The following is a 20,709-nucleotide window of genomic DNA, read 5'->3' as shown; positions in this document are numbered from 1 at the left end:
TCTTGCAAGAACGATATTTTTTGTTTTGTTTTGTTTGAGTTGGAGTCACTCTGTCACCCAGACTGGAGTGCGTGGTCGCCCCTGGCCACCGCAGCCTGGACCTGCTGGCCTCCTGCTGGGCTCCGGCGATCCTTCCGCCTCAGCCTTCCAAGTAGCTGGAACTACAGGCGCGCGCTACCACGCCCGGCTAATTTTTGATGTTTTGTAGAGATGAGGGCTGGCCAAGTTGCCCAGGTGGGTCTGAACCCGCGGGCTAGGGCAATCCACTCACCTCGACCTCCCAAAGCACGGGGTTACAGGCTGAGCCACCAAGCCCGGCATGAACGATATTAAAAGAGCTGCTTCACTCCACCAGTCTCCAAGTCTCCGTTTTGTTCTTCAGCGACAAAACTGAGGAGGGTCAAATTGGTCTCCCACAGGGGTTAATGCCTTATGTGTATCTCTGCCTTTATAAATATCCCTAACTTTATTAAGCATTGGGGGCAACTTCTCAACTTTGTTTCTGCCATTTGCAGTAACGTGCATACAGGCGTCTCGATCATTTGCCCCCTCACATTTTGATGAGCCTGTAGGTTGCTCTTAGAATAAATAGTTGTATATTATTAGTAATAGTATAAGTAATAATAAACACCCACGTACTCAACAGCTCATTGTCCACATTGCTGCAGCTAGCTTAGTCGAAGTCCTCTGTTTTTAACTCCCCAATTCCATTGCCTGGACCTTTTCCCTCACCAGAGGCTACTTCTGTGAAACTGGTACACAGCCTAACCCTGCTTTTGAATTTTTATTCAAATAGACATACAGCTGCCTTTTAAAACTTCTCCATCAAGCGAAGATTAATGCAGCCCCAGCTCTATAGCTACCCCTTCCACTCCTTTTGTTTCGTTGGAATCAGATGATCTAGTTGAATGTCAAAGGTTGCATTTCTTAGATTTTGACTTTGTTTATGGTACGAGAAAGGATGTTTCAGTTGTTGAGGTATCTGAAATAGCAGATTAGTGTAACCTAAAGTAGTATTAACCAAAATTATTATTTATTTTCTCTGCCATAGAACCCTGGCTGAATTCAGGTATGTAATAGCGATCTTAATTTGAAACTGAGAGAATGAGAAAATTTGTACTGTAACCGTTCTCCAGTTACTTATTCATTAAAGTGTACAAAATTCAGCAGTAAAAGGGGTAATCAATTTGAAGTTATCTGCTTAGTGCTTTTTTGTGTGCTCTTGTTAAGGGTAAAATGTGTCACTAGGTAAAATAGTTATATTCATAAAAATTGTCACATTAGAAACCTTTTGAAAGTTTACCACTGGGGTTATTTAAAAAGTAGATGGAGTCTCTCTTGGCCACTTGCCCTGAAGAATGTGCAGACCAGCACAGGGTAGGCTTATAGGGGGAGGGTACGTTCCACCACCATGAATTTGGCTGCTGAGTTTACATCTCTTCATTCCAATAACTTAGGATTGTTTGGGCTGTGTTTCACTTAACCTACAGAGAGAAATTTAACACTCAGCTGGCAATGTGTTACTATTTTTTTTTAAGGTCTAGGAATGTATACATTTTTAATTGAGATAGTATCTCACTAATATTTATAGTATCTTGCATAATATTTATCATTTTAGCCACCCATAAATGTACAATTTAGTTGCGTTAAGTGCATTCACAGTACTGTGTAACTATCTATACCCAATACTTTTTCATCATTACCAAGTAACCTTTGTACCCTTTAGACAATAACTCCTTCTTCTTCTCTCTTTACTTATCCTTGATAACCACCATTCTTCTTTAATCTCCATGAATTTATCTATTCTATGAACTTCATATAATTGGAATTACATGTTTTTTGTCCATCTCTATCTGGCTTATTACTTTATGCATAATGTTTTCAGAGTCCATCCATGTTGTAGCATGTGTCAGAATTTCATTTTTTTTTAATGACAGAATTAGTTGTGGATTTCTTGAAGTAGGAGATGATATGTTTCTAACCTACTTTTTAAAATTATGTTGCTTTTTGTCATTGAATGTACTTTTAAAAATTTTACTCTCAATAAATGTATTCCTGAAAAGTTATTTGGATATGCAGTTATTTATATGATTGAGTAAACTTACCTAGTCAGAAGTAGCTTGTTAACAAATTTTTCTAAAGTAAATAATCACAGACAGGGTGGGTAATTATTGTTTACTTAAATTATGATAAAACTTATTCTGTCATTTAACTGACAAACTTATCACTTGATAATCTTACCTATTTTAGAATTTCTGTAACTTAGAAATGTCTGAGTTTTTACATTTTACATGTGTGTTAGGTCACAGTCTCCTGGGACTGCAAAAAATGTTACAGCACACTCCCATTGGAGCCTCCAGAATGTTAGGTTGGCCTGCTGGGGGATGGGTGTCTGGTGCCACGTGAAAGATGCAAAGAATTGCACAGAAGTTATGTTAGAAAATATAGTTTATTTAGAAAGTGAATTAGAGAGAGAAAGGTGATTCGCCTCCCCAAGGTAGAGGAGAGGGCCAAAGCCAGGAAACATGGCCCGGCCATCGCTCAAAGAGCATATACACCAGAGCTTAGCAAGGCAGTAGCCTCAGTGGTCTGGCAGTGGTGAATGGTTGCTCGTGGTTGAGTCCTTTTAACCCTTCCCTTTGATGGCAGAAAGTCATTAAGGTGATTGAGTGGTGGTCTGCTCCACATCATCATGAAGGGGCAGGTAAGCGCAGGTTCTGACATCAGGTGATGGACAGCAGGCAGATGGGTGGGTGAGTCACATGATTGCTGCCGTGGTGGTGGTGGTGGTGGTGGTGGTGGTGGTGGTCGTCATCTAGATGAGAGGAGACAAGGGGAGGGTTTTTTTTAATTTAAAAGTATGCTTTTTTATTTTGAACTGGAGTCTCACTCTGTTGCCCAGGCTGGAGGGCAGTGGCACACTCACACCCACTCCAGCCTTGACCTGCTGGACTCCGGTGATCCTCCCCCCTCAGCCTTCCAAGTAGGTGGACCTACAGGTGCACGCTACCACACTCGCTCATTTTTTATTTATTGTAGAGACAGATCTCGCCAAGTTGCCCATACTGGTCTCAAACCCGCAGGCTTAGGCAATTCACTCACTTCGTCCTCCCAAAGTGCTGGGATTACAGGCTGAGCCACCGAGCTGGCCCTGTCAGGCATTTCTGATCCACTAGCTCTTTAGCAAAAAAGGACTATCTTATCATTTCTGTGGCTTCAGCCAGCTAAGGGGTGATCTTTAACTTTCTACCCTTGACAGAAGGAATCTGAAAGTCTTCTAGAGATTATTGTGCTAAACCATGAATTGAAAGGTTGGATTGTCCTTGTCTTGCATCTGATGGAAATTTGCCAAGGTAGTGGGGTAGGCTGCTTGTAGGCTGCCAGCCTGCCAGCGTGGCCTGCAGCAGAATGTCTGAACGCTTCCTAAAACCTGCCTATTGGAAATTTATCTATCTATGTCTAACCTGGGCTTGATTCAAACAAAGTGTATCGGTCTAAGCAAAAATGGTTATGCTGAGGCAAAATGTGAACTAAGTTTATTCTAAGTTTCTCGACATCCCTCCTTTCAATGTGTATTTAAATATACTTAACTAAAAAGTATAAGGAGGAATCTCAGGGTTGCCTGTGTTCCTAATAAATGCTAATAAAAGATGAATTTCGAAAGCACTCAAAGATGAGGCTTTGCCAGCCAACAGGCGATGAGCGAATTCTCATTCTGCAGCTTGTCTTGGAGAAGGCACCGTGAAGAGGGAGGCTGCCGTACCACACACAGAGTACTGAGACTTCTGCAATTAGCTGAAAATTAGTTGCCACTTTGATGAGCACTCTGAAGGGAGTCAGAGGGCTTCCCTGGACAAGGGATCCCTGTGTGAAGATGTGAAAGGTGAACGGGCATGCAGGGTTGAGGGCTGGGAGGAACTGGCCAAGGGCAGGGAATGTGAGAGGATTTGCCCTGAGAGGAACAGGGCTGGCTGATAGGGCACGGGCAGCAAGGGGGCAGTCAATTAAGGACTGGGGTTTTTATTAAGGAAAGTGAGGATTCGAAGTGGCACCGTCAGATCTGGGTTTAAAAAGTTAAAATCCGCCTGGCTGCAGGGTGCAGAGGTGGGCTGGAATCAGTTTTGGGCAAGGTGTTGTTCAGTTGGGGAGTGTGTGTTTAATTTTCCAAAGTAATTATGTTGGTGACTGTTACAGAGACACTAACCTGTTGCTAATAGTTTAAAAATGCTTTGATTTGCCTGTAAATCAGACTCTGCCATTGCTCACGCAGTTCTCATCTGCGAGAAGGATTTCTAAGCATGAAATGAAGCATAAATCACCTAGTTGTGATTCAAGTTTTTTAATATATTTGAGAGAAAGGTTACTATATTCAGCCAGACAGCCTTTTGGATAAAGACATTCTCATTTTTCAGCATGGAGTGAGGAAATAGTGTGGAATGTTCTGAGCAAATCAGATTTTCCTTGTAAAGAATGATTAGGCCAGGTGCTGGGTCTTACACCTGTAGCCACAGCATTTTGGAAGGCTTGAGCCCAGAAGTTCAAGACCAGCTTAGGCAACATTGCAAAATGTCATCTCTACAAAAAAATAAAAAGATTAGCTGGGTGTAGTAGCACATACCTGTAGTCCAGCTACTCAGGAGGAGGTGGGAGGATCACATGAGCCTAGGAGATTGAGGTTGCAGTGAGCTATGATCATGCCACTGGACTCTAGCCTGGGTGAGAGAGTGAGACCCCTACTCAAAACAAAAAGTAGCCAAAAAGAAAACAGAAGTCCCTTTAGGTTTAAATAGAAGACTGAATTTTAAAATAGTATTTTGTTGAAAACAAATTTATAGCATATTTGTTTATTACTTAAGAACTTGAGCTGTCTCCTTTTAGAATATATTTGAGAAAACTTACAAGTTGTGAGACCCTTTTAGTAACTGGATCCATTCATTTTTAGGTGTACTTTTGCTTAACATAGCGATACATAATTTATAGATAATCAAGCTCACCCCTTTAAAGTACACAATTGAATGTTTTTTGGTATGTTCACAGAGTTGTGCAACCATCAACGCTATCTAAATATAGAACATAAACCCACAGAAACCCAGTACCAGGCACTCCTGTTCTCTCTTCCCTCTACCTGCTGGCAACCACTGATTTCCATTTCTATGGATTCACCTGTTCTTGACATCTTATATAAATTTAACCATATAATATGTGGTCTTTTATGTCTGGCTTCTTCCACTTAGCAAAATGTTTTTAAGGCTCATCGTGTGATATCACTACTTCATTTTTTGTATGAATAATATTCCATTGTATGATTATATACCTCATTTTGTTGACTCATTTATCAGTTAATGGGTTGTTTCTGCTTTTTGGCTGTTATGAATAATGTTGCTATGAACATTCTTGTACTTTTTTTTGTGTAGACGTGATTTTCAGTTCTCTTGGGTATATACCTAGGAATGGAATTGCTTGGTCATATGGAGACTCTGTTTTAACGTTTTTGAGGAACTGCCAAACTGTTTTCCAGGTGACTGCAATATTTTACAATCCCACCAATGTATGAATGATAATTTTTCCACATCCTCACTGACACTTTTTTATTGTCTGTCTTTTCAGTTTTAGCAATCTGCATAGTTGTGAAATGGTATTTCATGGTTTTGATTTGCATTTTCCTAGTAAATAGTGGACATCTGTATATCTTCTTTGGAAAAATGTCTATTCAAATCCTTTGACCATTTTTTAATTGGCTTGTCTTTTTATTGTGTGAATTCTTGATGTATTTTGGATACATGTTTTATAAGGTACATAATTTTCAAGTATTTTCTCCCATTCTGTGAGTTATCTTTTCCCTCCCTCTCTTAATGTTGTCCTTAGATGCACAAGAATTTTTCATTTTGGTGTTGTCCAGTTTATCTTTTTTCATCTTTCAAAAGCTTGTGCTTTTGGTGTCATATTTAGGAGACAATTGCCTAATCCGAGATCATGAGAATTTGTTCCTCTTTTCTTCTAGAGTTACATAGCTTTAGTTCTTATATTTGAGTCTTTGTTCCATTTTTATATATATTATATATGATGTTTATGTATTATATATAATATATATGATATTTATATATCATAAATTATTATTATACATAATTGTATAGGGGCCCAACTTAGTTATTTTGCCTGTGGATATTTACTTGTCCTCACACCATTTGTTGAAATACTATTCTTTTCCTATTGAATTGTCTTGGCACTACTGTTAAAAATCAATTGACCATAAATGTAAGAGTCTGGACTCTGACTTCTGTTGTCTTTATGTGTATCCTCACGCCACTACTACGCAATTTTGATTACTGTAGCAGTATAGTAAGTCAGGAAGCAGCATCACTCTTGCAGCTTTGTTCTTTTTTAGGAACAAAGGCCTTTTTTTTTTTTTTTGGTTATTCCTTGTCCGTTTTATTCTCCTGTGCATTTTAGGATTAGCTTGACAGTTTCTGCGGGGGAAAAAAGCAACTGGGATTTTTTAATAGGGATATTACCTTGACTGTGTAGATCAATTTGGAGAGTATTACCACATTAGCATTAAGTTTTACAGTCCATGAATTTGGCATGACTTTCTGTATATTCAGGTCTTCTTTAATTTTTTTCAACAACATTTTATGATTTTCAGTGTACAGATCTTGTGATTCTTTGATTGAATTTATTCCTAAGTATTTTATTCTTTTTGATAGTGTTGTAAGCAGAACTGTTTTCTTAGTTTCACTTCTGAATTGTTCATTACTAGTGTATAGAAATACAGTGGGCTTTATTAAATTGATTTTGGATCCTGCATTCTTTTTGAACTCATTTATTAGCTCATGAGTTTTTCTGTGTGTGGATTCCTTAAGGTTTTCTATGTGCAAGTTGTCATCTGTGAATAGAGATAATTTATTCATTTTCAATCTGGAAAACTAGTGTTTCTTCTCCTCGCCAAATTACCCTGGCTAGAATTTCCAATAGAATGCTTACTAGAAGTTACCAGAGTGAATATCTTTATCTTGTTCCTCATCTTAAGGGAAAAACTTTCAGACTTTCACCATCAAGTTTGATGTTAGCTGTTGTTTCGTAGTCACCCTTTATTTATCAAGTTGAAGTTTCCTTTTATTCTTAACTTATTGAGTGTTTTTATCATGGAAAAGTGTTAGATTTGTCAAATGCTTTATTTGTGTTTGTTGGGATAACCATGTAGTTTTTGTCCTTTAATTCTGTTAATATGATGCATTTTAATGATTTGTTTTTGTATGTTAAACTGAACTTGCATTCTTAGGCTAATAGTATGCATCTAATTTTATTAAAATAATTTGGTCTTGTAGCAGAGTAGTTGAATTTTAGTTGTTCCTTCTGACTTCTCCATTTTAGAATAATTTGCCACAAATTTTTTTTTAGTGCCTAAGTGACAAGAAAATAATACTCAGTTTTTCTCTGTCACATGTTTTAGCCAATCCAATGACACTTTGGGTAAACTCTATAATTTTAGGTGCTTTTAGATTGTAGTGTCTCTAGTGTAGAGTCTTACTACATCTCTTACGTAGGTGATTTTCCATTTTTTTATTTGTTGGAGGCTTATCATTCACTTTTATCAGTTTTTGTCTGGTTTTGAAACAGGACTTTTGCTTTTGGAGACATAGTTAGAAACGGTGTGTGTGCACGTGTGTGTGCGCGCTTTTGTGTCTGCTAGCAGAAAATTCCCCACTTTGATGTAAATATGTAATATTCAAAGTGCACTATTATTGGACTCACCAGAGTCTGTGCAAGTTATCTGACTTATCTAACGTCCTCATTAATTTGCATCCTTGGAAAGCAGATAACACTCCTTTTTCTGGATTTATAGTGAATTAACCTCACAGAAGTTTTGGGTGAAGGAGTTGTGGTTTTCAGGAATTCTCTTTCACCGGATTTTTTGTTCCGTGTCATTGGAGTCCCATACAATAAGCATGCCCTCTGATAGGCTGCCAGGCGCTGCGGGAATGAATGGCCTTGCCCTTGACTCGTCTTTTACCAACTGATGGTCAGAGCGTAGGGGGTTTGAAATAGGGGAACCGAAGCACTCATTAGAGTGAGTTCACTAGAGAGTGGAAGAGAGAAAGTGGGGACCTCGGGTCCGAAGAACGGCCCAGCTTGCAGTCACTCCAGGCTGGTCTTCGGCGGAAGCGGTGGCTCCTCCCACTGCACAGGGTGTCTTTGGATGGGTAGACTCTGGCAGTTCTCTTCTGGGTACTTGTGTTTTTCAGTGAAATATGCGGGATCGTTCACAAAAATTGAGGTGGGTGACTGGGTGCTGGAAGCTTGAGGAAGGAGGCAAGGAATGAAGGAGTTGCCATGAGATGGAAAGGAGGAGCAGTGGTCGGGGAGCATCAGGTGAAGCCGGCAGAGAATCCCGTCCACCGGAAGCGAGGTGTGGGTGAGCACACAGCCAGAGTTTGACAGGGCTGGGAGGGCCGGCCACGTTCCAGAGCCGCCACAGGGAGCATTCCTGGGAGAGTGAAGCTGTGGCAGAGGGGCCTTGGAAGGTGGAACGCGGCCGAGTCCGGGGGAGGCTGCAGGCGCAGGATGCAGGGAAGGTGTGGCTGTCGGCTGAGGCATGGGATGCACACGGCACCGATCCCGGGTGTGCACACCGGTTTTCTCCCACGAAAGCATCTGATGAGCGACTCTGCTCCGGGGGCACTCTACCAGTTTCTCAGGCCCTCCTTCCCGCCGTGGTAAGCACTCTCCCAGCTTCTCACATTGTGGGTTAGATTTCCCGGTTTCAAACTCGATATTAATGGAATTAGACCATAAGTACTCCAGTATTTGTCTTCCTGCGACTAATCCATACTGTTTACATGTGGTAGTCATTTGTTTATTTTCAGTGCTGTGTGTGTTCCATTATACGAATAGACCGTATATATGCATCTTTTCTAATGTTGATGGACATTGTAGTTGTTTCTTTTGTGAACATGGCCACGAACATTCTTGTAAGTGCTTTAGGAATACATGACTGTGTATCTGGAGTAGAAGTTCTGGGTCATAGGATATGCATGTTTAACTTTAATTGATATTGCCAAATAGTTTTCAAAGTTACTGCACCAGTTTTCACTCCCAGGAGCACTGTATGAGAGAGTTCCTGGAACCGTCAGTCTTTAATTTCAGCCATTTGCATGGGCATATTAGTATCTCAAGGTGATTTTTACTTGCCTTTCCCTGACAGCTAAAGAGGTTGAACACCATTCCGTGTATTTACAGGCCCAAGGTCAGTTTTGATAATACTTTGAGTAGGTGTTTGGTTTTAATTGTAAACACCTTTGGGACTGGTTTTCCAGTTAGTTCCTCTAGTAGTGAGGGGGAGAATGTGAGGAAAGAGGCCAGAACTAGGGGCGCCCCACTAGATCCTGCTGATGGCTGTTTAGGTCAGTGGAGTTGCATTTTATACCCGGAACTTATTGTGGTCATGTGCCAAGAAGTATGTTTAAATAATCCACCCTGGAACTAGCTACAGAGGGGAAGGAGGAAATGAAACTGCTGGAAACTGTATTGTGTCTGTCATTGATTCATTTTGTTTTGAATGACTTGGTAATTTTAGGTGGTAGGTTCTTTTTTTCCCCTTTTATTTTAAAGATGTGGGGCACAATTCAAGGTTAGGTATACAAATGTTCATTAGGCAGGTACCCGTGTTGATGAGGCAATACATTCTAAGTACTGTGACTTTTTTTGGTAATCGACTGGCTGTGGTAGTTGGTGGGGTTTTATGCGGGGTGGATGGCTCCCTTTGGGCCTTTAAGTGTGTTTCTTCAGCTGCTGTGTGGACATGGGGCACCCAGGGGCAGGGGAGGAGGTGGGGAGAGTACTTGGGAGGCTGTGCAATCATCCAGGCATAAAGAAATAACGGCCTCTGTGGGCGGAGAGACGGGTGGCGGGAAAGATGGAAAGAGGCAGAAGAAAGTTGTCTTTTGTTTTGAAACACTTGACTAAAAGAGGTTCAAAGTGGTACGACAGACACCTGTATACTCAGCCCCAGAATCTGCCACGAGCGCTGTCTCCTTCATTTATTTCTGTGTGAGTGACTCGTTCAAAGCCCCGGCTCTGGGTCTCCTGCTGCAGTTTCTGCATCTCTTTTAAGATCGGATTACCCTCCGCGACCTTGTCGTCACCCACGGTTCCAGGCACCCCCTCGATTTCCACGTCCGGGGCTTCCAGCGGAGTCGCACTGCTGCCTCACAGCGGCTCCCCTCCTGCTCCTCCCGCCTCGGCGGTCACGCCAGCGCTCTTCCTCCTCCCAGCCTCCCCGAAGGCACTGAACAGGCTAGAAACAGGCCGCGGGGACAATACTTCATGGTGTCATCTCGCACTTACTGCTTCATTCACTAAAATGCAAATCCCATGGCAGCAGGGGCTTTGTCTCACTCATTGTGTCGCCAGTGCAGTGCCTGGCTTCCAGTCGCCCAATGTGTGGCTGAGTTAAAGAAGATAAACTGCTGGCCTCCAATCTCAAGTGGCCCTTGATGCTGGAAGGCGGTTCTGCATTTCCCAAGGATTCCCTCTTCTCTCTTCTGAGCCTGCTTCCTTCTTAAGTTTCCTGGGATCCTTGATGCCCCTCCCTTTCACTCAAGAAGGCGATCTCTCTTATCCCCATGGAAACAGCACAGTCTGCCGAGCTGTCGTCTTCTCTGCCCCCGCACCGGCCACCAGCAACCCTCCAGCAGTCCTCCTGCCTCGGCCTCCGGAGTAACCAGTCGCGCCACCGCACCCTGCTTATTTTTATTTTTTAAATTTTTTTGTAGAGACAAGGTCTGGTGGTGTTGCCCAGACTGGCCTTGAGCTACTGGGCTCAAGCAGTCTTCTTGTTGCGGGAAAACAGGGAAAACAGAAACCGTGGTACTGAGGCTCTCTTAGGAAGTAGCAGTTTATTGGCACCGGTGCAAATCTGCGGGCAAATGTTCCCAGGCTGAGCAACCTGGTGAAAGAGGAGAGGGGTTTCATCTGTTAGTTTAGGTAAGGAGAGGGTTGGGTTGTATGACTATACAATTTTTTTTTTTTTTTGAATTTGCAAGGTGGTATTTAGCAAAACCAGATTTTTAAAGAACAAATTGTCTCCAGTGTATACATGATAAGCTGGGGTTGTAAACCGCTCAGGTCACAAAGAGAGGGTGTGGGGGTATGGTTGTGAATGGATGACTATCTTGCATTTTCAGGAAAGCGACCTTTGACTGTTTGGTATTCTCAAGCCCCGTGTCTAGCAGGTCTGGAGCTTGCCAGTTGATTTTTAAAAGGAATGATTTTACCTGTTTTCAGCCCCTCTCTGCCACACCCTGGCCTCAGCCTCTCAAAGGGCTGCGATTATATAGGTGAGAGCCACCACACCTGGTCCACTTCATCATTTTTTGAAAGTCACATCCCTAATTTTTCTTTCTCTGTTTTTTGGTTGTCGTTTGTTTTTTCTCATTTTGCCAAATTGCATCTCCCAGCAGTTAGCTGAGAAAGGGGTTTTTTGGTTTGTTTTGGCTCTTTGTCTGCTTGAAGACATTTTTACACCTCCTCCCTCCAACTTGATTGAAAATTTGGCTAGATATAGAATTCCAGGTTGAAAATTATTTTTTTTTAGAATTTTGAGGGTGGTTTGATATTCCGTCCACCATTCTTCCTGCTACCTATGTGATGCCGTCTGCTTCCTTTTTGTGTGTGACCTGTTCATTTTACCTGGACATGTTTAAAACTTCCTTTGTGTCATTGGTGTTGGGATGTCTGCAGCCTGAGTGTGTCCTTCAGTTACACTGGGCCCTTGCTTGCCTTTCAGCCTGGGAGCCTGTGTGCCCTGTCTTAGTCCTTTCTTTTCTCTGCTGTCTTTCTAAAGCTTGTGAGCTGTGCGACATGCCACCAAAACTGATCTCTCTGGTGGTCTTTTCCTTTCTGTCGCTCTGCCCTTTGGAAGAAGTCTTGGTTTTTATTATTGTTACTATTTGGATTTCAGATGTTGCTTCCTCCGTCTTTTCCCTTCTTGGAGCGGAGCATACTGCTGCTCTCCTCGGAACCCCACTGCAGGTGGCTGAGAGACTGGCCCAGGAGACTGCTAGAGCCTGCGTCCCAGCCCACTCACCAGCTGAGGCTTGCCATCTTGGGCACACAGAGGAGTGTCCAGCATCTGTCTCTTCTCCTTCAGGCAGGGATGGCAGCAGCCCTGCTTCTAGGGCTGTTAGAAGCTTAGCTGGGTTAGTGCAGGGCTTGTGTGCAGTTAGAATAGCACCCGGCTCCTTGTAAGCACTCAGCCAGACATTGGGAATGTCATGATTCAAAGTAGGTATTAGCTCCATGAGGACGTTAATTGTTGTTCCTCTGACATGTTGTTGATGAATCTCTCTGTTTCCTTAAGTTCCTTCTTTGTTTTGGTAACTTCTCATGGTGAAGATGTTTGTTTATGTTTGAGTGTTTGTTCATTTAAAACCTGTTCGGGTTTAGGAGTGGAGCAGAGCTGGGTTCTGGGAGCAGGGGCCTTCTCGGCAGGAGGACCTGGTTGGTCACATCTTCGAGGATCTCACATGTTTGATTGCTGAGGCCCTTTCTCCTGCACCTTGGCTTTCAGAGAGAAATCCTGGGGATGATGGGAATGCTGCACTCCTGGCAGCCAGTGCTTGAAGAAGAAGTGAGAGTAGCTGCTCCCACCTGATAGGAAGGGATTGGGCAGTGACTTGGGGACCAGGCCGTTCTGTAGAGACGTTATGCTTCTCTGTGCCAGCCCCTTGCTGCCCTCCACAACGCTGAAGCTGCCTCACAGAGATGTCGTTTCAGTTCTGACAACTTATGTCAGGAGAGGAGATGAACACATGTACACAAGGTCACCAAGTTCAACGGGAAGTCTGAGATGGACTCTTAGGGCTGCCGAGGGCATGTCAGGGTTTTGGCGGTGAGCTAAACATTTAGTAAGGACTCTGCGTCAGCCCGGCAGCCACCTAGCGGCCAAGTGCTTCAGTGTGCACTCTTGCAGTGGAGCCTGTCTGACTGGGAAGAGACCTGATGCCGCCTGGGACAGCCAGAGTCGGCAGGCTGTGCTGCAGGTAGGGGCTCCCCATGACCCAGGCAGGAAAACGGAGGCAGAGTTAAGGCATGGTGAAGTGCATGGTGGTTTTGAAATACTCAACTCAGTGCCCTCAGTGTCATGTTTATGCTTCTAGCATCAGTCTGGTTATTTGAAATGATATTCATCAGATTAAGTTGATGTTGATAATTTAAATTTTATTGGTTTTGTAACTGTGTGTGTTTAGTTTGTATATTTATTTTTACTTTAGAACTTGCTTAAGCTCTACAGAGAGTATTTATAATTTTAGGTTCATACATATTTGCATAGCTTAATGAAAATTATTTCTCAACAGGAGTTCCTCTTTTAAAAGATTTAGTCCATTCTCATTAAGGTTTGAAAATCACTGACAGCTAGAATACTATTAATTATATAATATTGTGCACCCTCTGGGTATAAATGACATAAATTTAGTCCTTTATCCAAAACAAAGTATTTTAGTTTTATTTAAGCAAATTAGGTTATTTTGGGTAATTTAAGAGTGACTGACTCTTCTAAGGAGAAGTAACCTAATCCTTTCCCCAAGTCTAACTGAAGATCTTTAAAAAGGAAAACAAAAAATTTCAGGACAGGGATTCATCTGTGAAGTCAAGGACAGTGCCAGCACTGTAGAGCTGGTTCTGCAGATGTTTGCAGAAATCCTCAATTGAGAACTATGTGATCCCAATGTTTGTGTAGACCTTTAAGGATTGTCTTAGTATGGCCGCTTTTCAGAGGAAGTTCTCAAGCAGCTTCAGCTTTTGGGTCCATTTCTTATTAGTAGGTGAGCTGTTTACATTAGCCATTTAGTAGTTTGTCTTCCTCTTTTAATGATACTTGAGTGTGTAGAAAGGTCACTCTTGCAGGCTTTTTGAGTGGGTGCCCAGCAGCAGGAGGGATTTTGTAGGGTCAGGCCATTCCTGAGGCCAGTTGTGGTCACAAGACAAGCTCAGACCAGCCCCTTTGCCGTATGCCTTGCCCTCTTCATTCAGCACACAGCACCACCAAGCTGCAGAAACCAGTTCCTCCAGAGACCATCATGGAACGTTTCCCTGAAAGTGTAAAATCTTTGTCCGGCTCACAGACCTGGATATTTTTCTTGGTTTCATAGTCTGTGATAAATTCAGATCCATTCTCCTAACCCAAAGGTTTATAGCCTCAGGGCACCTAAGGGCTTCCTTCCTGCTTATTTTTGTTTGTTCTACCCTGTGGTCTTTACCTCTGTTGAGCTGATGATGTCTAGGCTCTAGGCATTAGGTAGCTCAACTATTTCCCTCTTGTCTTAGTTGGTAATGATGTCGTCATTATCAATGGGAATAACTATCCAGCAATGAGATAGAACCTGTACTGTCTGTAATATTTTGTACAGAAGCCAACAGAAGTTACTGCAGAGAATATTGAAACATTTTGACTACTACTATTTGTAAGAATCAGATTTCTTTTAAAAGTTAATATTAGGCATGCATTATACAGTTAGGTAACATACTTCTAGGCCCTATTTTTTTCTTTTAAAAATTAATTTTCTAAGTTTCTGTCCTTTATATCAAGACAACACGGTCTAGATAAATCCTGGCGTACCAAGAGTAAAACTCATAAATCCGTCTATACTGGTAGGTTCTCTGCACCAGAACCAAGAAATGGCCACTTGGTAATTACAAGTTTGCCATGAAATTTTTGCTTTATTTGAGGAGAAGGTTTTATATGTGTTTATCTTTCCTGTGATCATTTTTACTGATTTTTAAGATATGGTGACTCTTCCCCAAAACATAATCTGGTAAATTGCTTCTGTATTTTATTGACAGCTGACATCATTTCAACCGTTGAGTTTAATTGCTCGGGAGATCTTCTTGCAACAGGAGACAAGGGCGGCAGAGTTGTTATTTTTCAGCGGGAACAAGAGGTCAGTAATTTGCAATCCACAAACCAAATGAGGTAATTCAGCCTTTCTCATCTCACTTGGAAAGACAGGGCAAAATTATTTTCTCGGTGTCTAATTTCATTTAGATTCAGCTATGTCACATTAACCACATCGACTCTTGTTTCAGAAATTATCTCCAGGATGGTTGAGAAGATTTGTATTCTTGTTCTTTCACCTCCCGGTAGTCTCGCTGCTGAGGCCCGTTGGGTCTCCAGTGCCTTCCTCGTCAGAGGAGGAGATGTTCCAGAGGGCTCCAGGAAGGATGCAGTGCCGTGGGGTGTTCTGCACTGTGCTCTCCCTTGGCCGTGAACTCGAGGGGCTCTCTGTGACAGTCCCTTTGCGAGCACCAGGGGGTGCTGTGGCGCCTCCTCGGCCCTGAGGTGGGGGGGTGGGTTGCAGGGTGCCCTGCAGCGAGCAGCTCCCTTCCTGCTGAGAGGTTGGGGTGGACCGCCCTCTCCCCTCCCCCGGAAGCGGTGGGCAGCACTCCCGCCACACGCCCTCTTCCGGCCTGAAGGTCCTCCTGCCCGAGGGGAAAGGCGCCCACAGACAAGGCCTACTCATAAGTGCTGGCCGTAAGGTCGTTTCTCTTTCGGCAGGCAGGGGCAGGTTTTGCTCCTTTCCCCCAGCCGTACGAAGGAGGATGGGAGATGGAGCCAGCCTGGCCGAGCCCCCCACCCTGCCCCGTTGTTTCTGGCGAGGCTCCACGGAGTTCTTAGTGACGGGAAAGGAGGCCAGAGAGTTCTCTGTTAGGCAGGGGTTCCAGGAGAGCCACCATGCAGCCCAGCCTGGGCTCTCTTGGATACTTTGCCTTTTCCTTGGCAGATAGATCATCAATAGTGCTCCTCGCCCTTCCCAACTTGGTGTTTCCCAGCAGACAAACGTAAGGCAGCTGCCTTTCCGCCTCCAAATGCCAGCTCCTGGATTTTTGTGCCACACTTTGGTCTCGAGGCCCGAAGGCCCTTGTTCCCTCTGTGCAGCTCTTCTGTGCACAGGAAGCACGTTGCCCCCATCCCCACCCAGAGGGGATCCTGAGGAGTCTGCAGGAAGTGGTTCCTGGGCCTCCTGGGAGAGAGAGGTGTGGTGCTGGCAGATCTCCTAAGCAGAGGACACCTACCTGCGGCTGCTCCGATTTGGACTGTGTCCATGCAGTTAAATATATTTTTTAATCCTGTGTTCTCTGATTTGGGATGGTGAGAATTTTTTTGTGAATAATGTGTGTATTATCATCACTCTTTCTTGATCTTCACAGACATTTTAATAAATTTTAAATTTTGCATTCTTATCCCAGAGGTAGAATATCATGTACCAGGTTGGGTGTGGTGGCTCACGCCTATAATCCCAACACTTTGGGAGACTGAGGTGAGAGAATTGCCTGAGCCCATGGGTTCGAGACCAGCCTGGGCAACTTGGTGAGACCTCATCTCTATAATGAATCAAAATATTAGCTGGGTGTGGTGGCGCATACCTGTAGTTCCAGCTGCTTGGAAGGCTGAGGGGAAAGGATCGCCTGAACCCAGCAGGTTGAGGCTGCAGTGGCTTTGAGTGTGCCACTGCCCTCCAGTCTGGGTGACAGAGTGAGACTCCAACTCAAAAAAAAAAAAAAAAGAAAAGAAACATGTACCTTACCTTTTTCAACAGAAGTAAGAATGATCTTACTTTTAGCAGAAGGATTATTTACAAACTGTTGAGGCATAGCTGTCTTAAATTTTATTTCTCTTTTATTTAGCTCCTTATGGAAATTTGCCATTACAGTGATATTCTTATGGAAGATACTCCATTACATTTCTCAACAGGTCTTATGATTGATAATGACATTTTTTTAATTGTCAGATGGGTAATGTGCTGACGTCATAACAAGATTTGAAGGCACATCTCATAACACATGTGTGTGAATACCCAGTGATCATCCCTAAGGAACTACAAAAGGATCTTGATAATGAAATTTTTCTTGTTTGTGTGGATCATTGCTGAAACCTAAGAAATACCAGCCTCAAATCTTTTTTTTTTTTTTTAACTAGAGATGGGATCTTGCTATGTTGCCCAGGCTTGAACTCCTGGGTTCAAGCAGTTCTCCCACCTTGACCTTCCAAAGTGCTGGGATTTCAGATGTGAGCCACCACACCTGGCCCCAGCTTCAAAACTGAAATAGAGTATGATAAAAGGTAGGCCTATTATAGAGTTTTAAGTTTTTATTTAAGATGTATTAAGTCGTTATGTGAAGTGACAGGTTTGTAATGGAACAGGTTCCATGAATTGTTTAAATTCAATAAACACAGTCAACTGCAATTTAATAAATCCCAGGCAACCTTTTTTCCTTTTTTCTTCATAGTTTGGTTAACATATGAAGAGCTTTCTTATTTCATCTGCATTAAAATATTTTACTGGTTTCCATGTATGCCTCTCACTGTGGACTTGAATTTTTCCAGTGTGGATAAGGGGTATAAACTTATATTTTCATCTGTAATCAAAGATGCCATTGATGGTATTGCAGCACCACTACGAAGGTGAAACTGCTGCCAGTTAAACTACCACAGCTCTCAGAAGCTGCATCAAGGGAAAAAAATGTCCATTTTAGAGTCAATGGAGCATGAAGGATTGCTGAAGGATAGTGCCCCGCCAGGTAGCGGAAGGTGCCAGACGTTAGATAGAGGAGTCCGGTCTATAGAGACCCTTTGGAAAGTTCTGGCTGTGCATAAGACAGGAAGCAGAAAGCTCAGTTCACATTGTGACTTTGAGTTTTTCTTGTTTTGGGCGGCGGAACTGTCCGTCCACATTGTCTTGCAGGGACGCCCAGCAGGTAGAAACTGAGACCGTCTGAGGGTGTAGCCCTGCAGCACACAGGCCTCTGGCTCAGCTCTGCCTAGCTCTGCGGCCCCGAGTCCTCCAGGCCGTCCCCTCCACCCGCCACAGCGTGCGATCTGTTTGAGCAGCTCCTCTGGTTACGTCAGAAACCGGCACATCCCAGAGCAGGAGCATATCCACCTTTTCTTGTTCCGGCTTGTTGTCGTGCTCCTGGGAGCTCAAGCTTTCAAGCCTCTCCTCCCTCCTGCTTCCTGCCAGTGAGGCGTCCCTCAGAATCCCTCTCCCTAGAGAGGGTGGGCACTCTGTAAGGCTAATGGGGAAGGCTGGGCTGGGATTTGGGCTGTCTGTGGTAAGAGGTAGCCGTTGGTGGCAGGTAGACAAGCCTGCAGCCCAGTCCCCACTGGTTCTTGGGGAGGACGGCCAGGGCAGTACTGGCAGCACCTTGGCTCTGGTGTGTTGCTCATTTGCTTACCTTCTGCTGCTTTTTCTTGGCAGGTGACGGCCTCAGAGAAGGGGCTACCTTGATTCTACACTCTTCTCTTTTTAAACAGATGAGGTGGACCGGTGTGTGGTGTGCTTTTGTGTCGAGTGGGTGGGAGTGACTGGAGGAAAAGGGCTTCCACAGCACCCGCCCCACGTGCACGTGTGGGAAGGTCAGGGGGCAAGGAGCATGCCCGGCGCCTGCCTGCCAGGCTGCAGTTCCAGGATCGTGCAGGACATGGAACTCAGTTCAGTGGAGAGATGTGGGTCGTTTCTTGGCGTGCCTTCTCATCTTTTTTTAAATCTAGCTCAGATGTATAAAGGAGCATCTGTCTGGACATAAGAGTTTGCTTGGTTTAATTTCTCGGGCATCCTTACTGAAGTGTTAAAAATGCACCATTTCAGATATTGTTATAGACCAAGAACCAAAATACTGGTGTCCTTGATTTTTAATTATGAACTGTTTAATATTTATTGAAAATTTCATCCTGGACATACAGAAGATTGAAGAGATCAATATTAAGATACCTGTGAGCCCACCACCCAGGTGTTATTTCTTTATAAAAGGAAGGAACACACATGGGATACAGAAGAAGCTCCTGTTGTTCCTGCTCCCATTTCATTCTTTCATCGTCCTCCCCATCTTTCTTTGTTCCCCCTCTGCCTTCCCAGGGGTGCTTATTGTTTTGAAGATGGTATATATCTTCCAAGCATGTTTTTTCCTACTTTTACTCTAACATAGAGAATTGTTTTGTGCGCAGCATCTTTTCTGGGTATCTCAAAATGGCTTGCTGCTCTTAGACAGCACTGTGGGAATTGTCCAAGCTGTATATTTATCCTGTTTTCCCTCCTCTGGCTGGCATGTGGGTGTGTCTGGTTCATGCTGCAGTGATAGTGCAGCCACATGGCTGTGTCTGGTTCCTCGGGAGTCTGTGACAGCTCTTCTCCAAAGCAGACTCAGCAGAGACTTTCTCTCCAGAACAGGTTGCAAATGATTTTGCCTATGCAGGCCATGCGGCCCTTTTCACAACTACTCACCTCTACCTGGATAGTGCAAAAGCTGCTAGAGACAATCTGTACTCACCTGAGCCTGCTTGTGTTTCAGTAGAACTTTGCATACATATGGCAGTCTGAATTCAGCAGATTCTGCTTAGAGCATGTTCTGACATACATGCCTAGAAGAGTTAGGAAATAGAATTAATGTGCTGGGGAAAAAAACACAAAAGAAAGACTGAGTTTTACCTGTTTTTTTAAAGCCAAGATTTTTAAAACATGTACATGCTCATTTGATGTTCAAATGGATGTTGCTGAAATGTTCTCTTCACTGTGCTTCATTCCTTGAAACTTCTGTCATGTTTCCCTTGCAGAACAAAAGCCGCCCTCATCCTAGGGGAGAATATAACGTTTATAGCACCTTTCAAAGTCATGAGCCAGAGTTTGACTATTTGAAAAGTCTGGAAATTGAGGAAAAAATTAATAAAATTAGGTGGTTACCACAACAGAATGCTGCTCATTTTCTACTTTCTACAAATGGTAAGAATTACTTTTAAGTGGCTGTTTAATTTAGTATTTTATTTTTCGTTTTCTGTGTGTGTATTCCTCTTTATTTTAGAAGTTTTTTCTTCTGCGTTCTGGGGGGAGGGCAAGTTATTAGCCAGGGTAGTGATAGCTTGAAAATCCAAGGTATGCAACAAAAACCACACACACACATACCCCATATTGTGTTACTCTACTCCGCATACGTTTTCACACCTTTATTGTACAAAACAAAGTGTTATCTATAGTTGGAAATATGCGTGTTCAAAGACCCCATGGAGTTATAAACCAACATAGGGCCACACAGTTTTCTAGTATAATACTCAAATAATAATGATGCCTGTTATAGTTTTTCTTTTGATATGGAGAATGAGATTTTTTATTTTCAGATAAAACTATAAAATTATGGAAAATAAGTGAGCGGGATAAAAGAGCAGAAGGTTATAACTTGAAAGATGAAGATGGACGACTTCGAGATCCATTTAGAATTACAGCACTACGGGTATACATTGCATTTTCTTTAAACCGTCCAATATTTTTCAGACTTATTCAAGAATAATGCTTAGGTCTGCTGTTTAGAGAATGCTGTTAAGTGAGATATTATGAGATCTGCCCTCTTGGTTCATGAAAGTTATTTTTAATAATAGTAATCGTTCGTGTGTGTGTGTGTGTTTAAAGCAAAGGATTTCTCATTTTCACAAAGGCAAAAAGTCATACATCATCCTCAGAAAACACAGCAATACTAAGGGAAAAACATGTAATTATGTGACAGAAATCTTTCTGAATGTACCAGCCACCTTTTATTCTAAAGGTTCACAATGGCACCTGGGCAGGTTGAAGCTCAGAAGGGGTTTAGAGCACTTCCTGGGCGAAATAATGTAGATTGTAGTGTGTTTCGTAAGTGGGGGCTGAACAGTGGATGGACATGGACATG

The 20,709-nt window shown here is 43.1% G+C and overlaps 1 protein-coding gene across 1 annotated transcript in view; it reads left to right on the top strand.

Moving 5' to 3' along the window:
* LOC103254381 (serine/threonine-protein phosphatase 2A 55 kDa regulatory subunit B delta isoform-like) overlaps positions 1–20,709 on the top strand; it is a 42,511-nt gene that overhangs the window by 13,714 nt on the left and 8,088 nt on the right. The window contains exons 3-5 of the mRNA XM_021709521.1: positions 14,783–14,939; positions 19,607–19,772; positions 20,165–20,277. Coding sequence (XP_021565196.1) covers positions 14,783–14,939; positions 19,607–19,772; positions 20,165–20,277 — 436 coding nt within the window. The remainder of the gene's footprint in view (positions 1–14,782; positions 14,940–19,606; positions 19,773–20,164; positions 20,278–20,709) is intronic.

This window comes from Carlito syrichta, unplaced genomic scaffold, assembly GCF_000164805.1.
Source record: "Carlito syrichta isolate Samal-C Ts95f unplaced genomic scaffold, Tarsius_syrichta-2.0.1 Scaffold70825, whole genome shotgun sequence".
Classification (NCBI taxonomy): domain Eukaryota; kingdom Metazoa; phylum Chordata; class Mammalia; order Primates; family Tarsiidae; genus Carlito; species Carlito syrichta.
The sequence above is the reverse complement of the archived record's forward strand: the minus strand, read 5'-3'. Positions and strand labels throughout refer to the sequence as shown.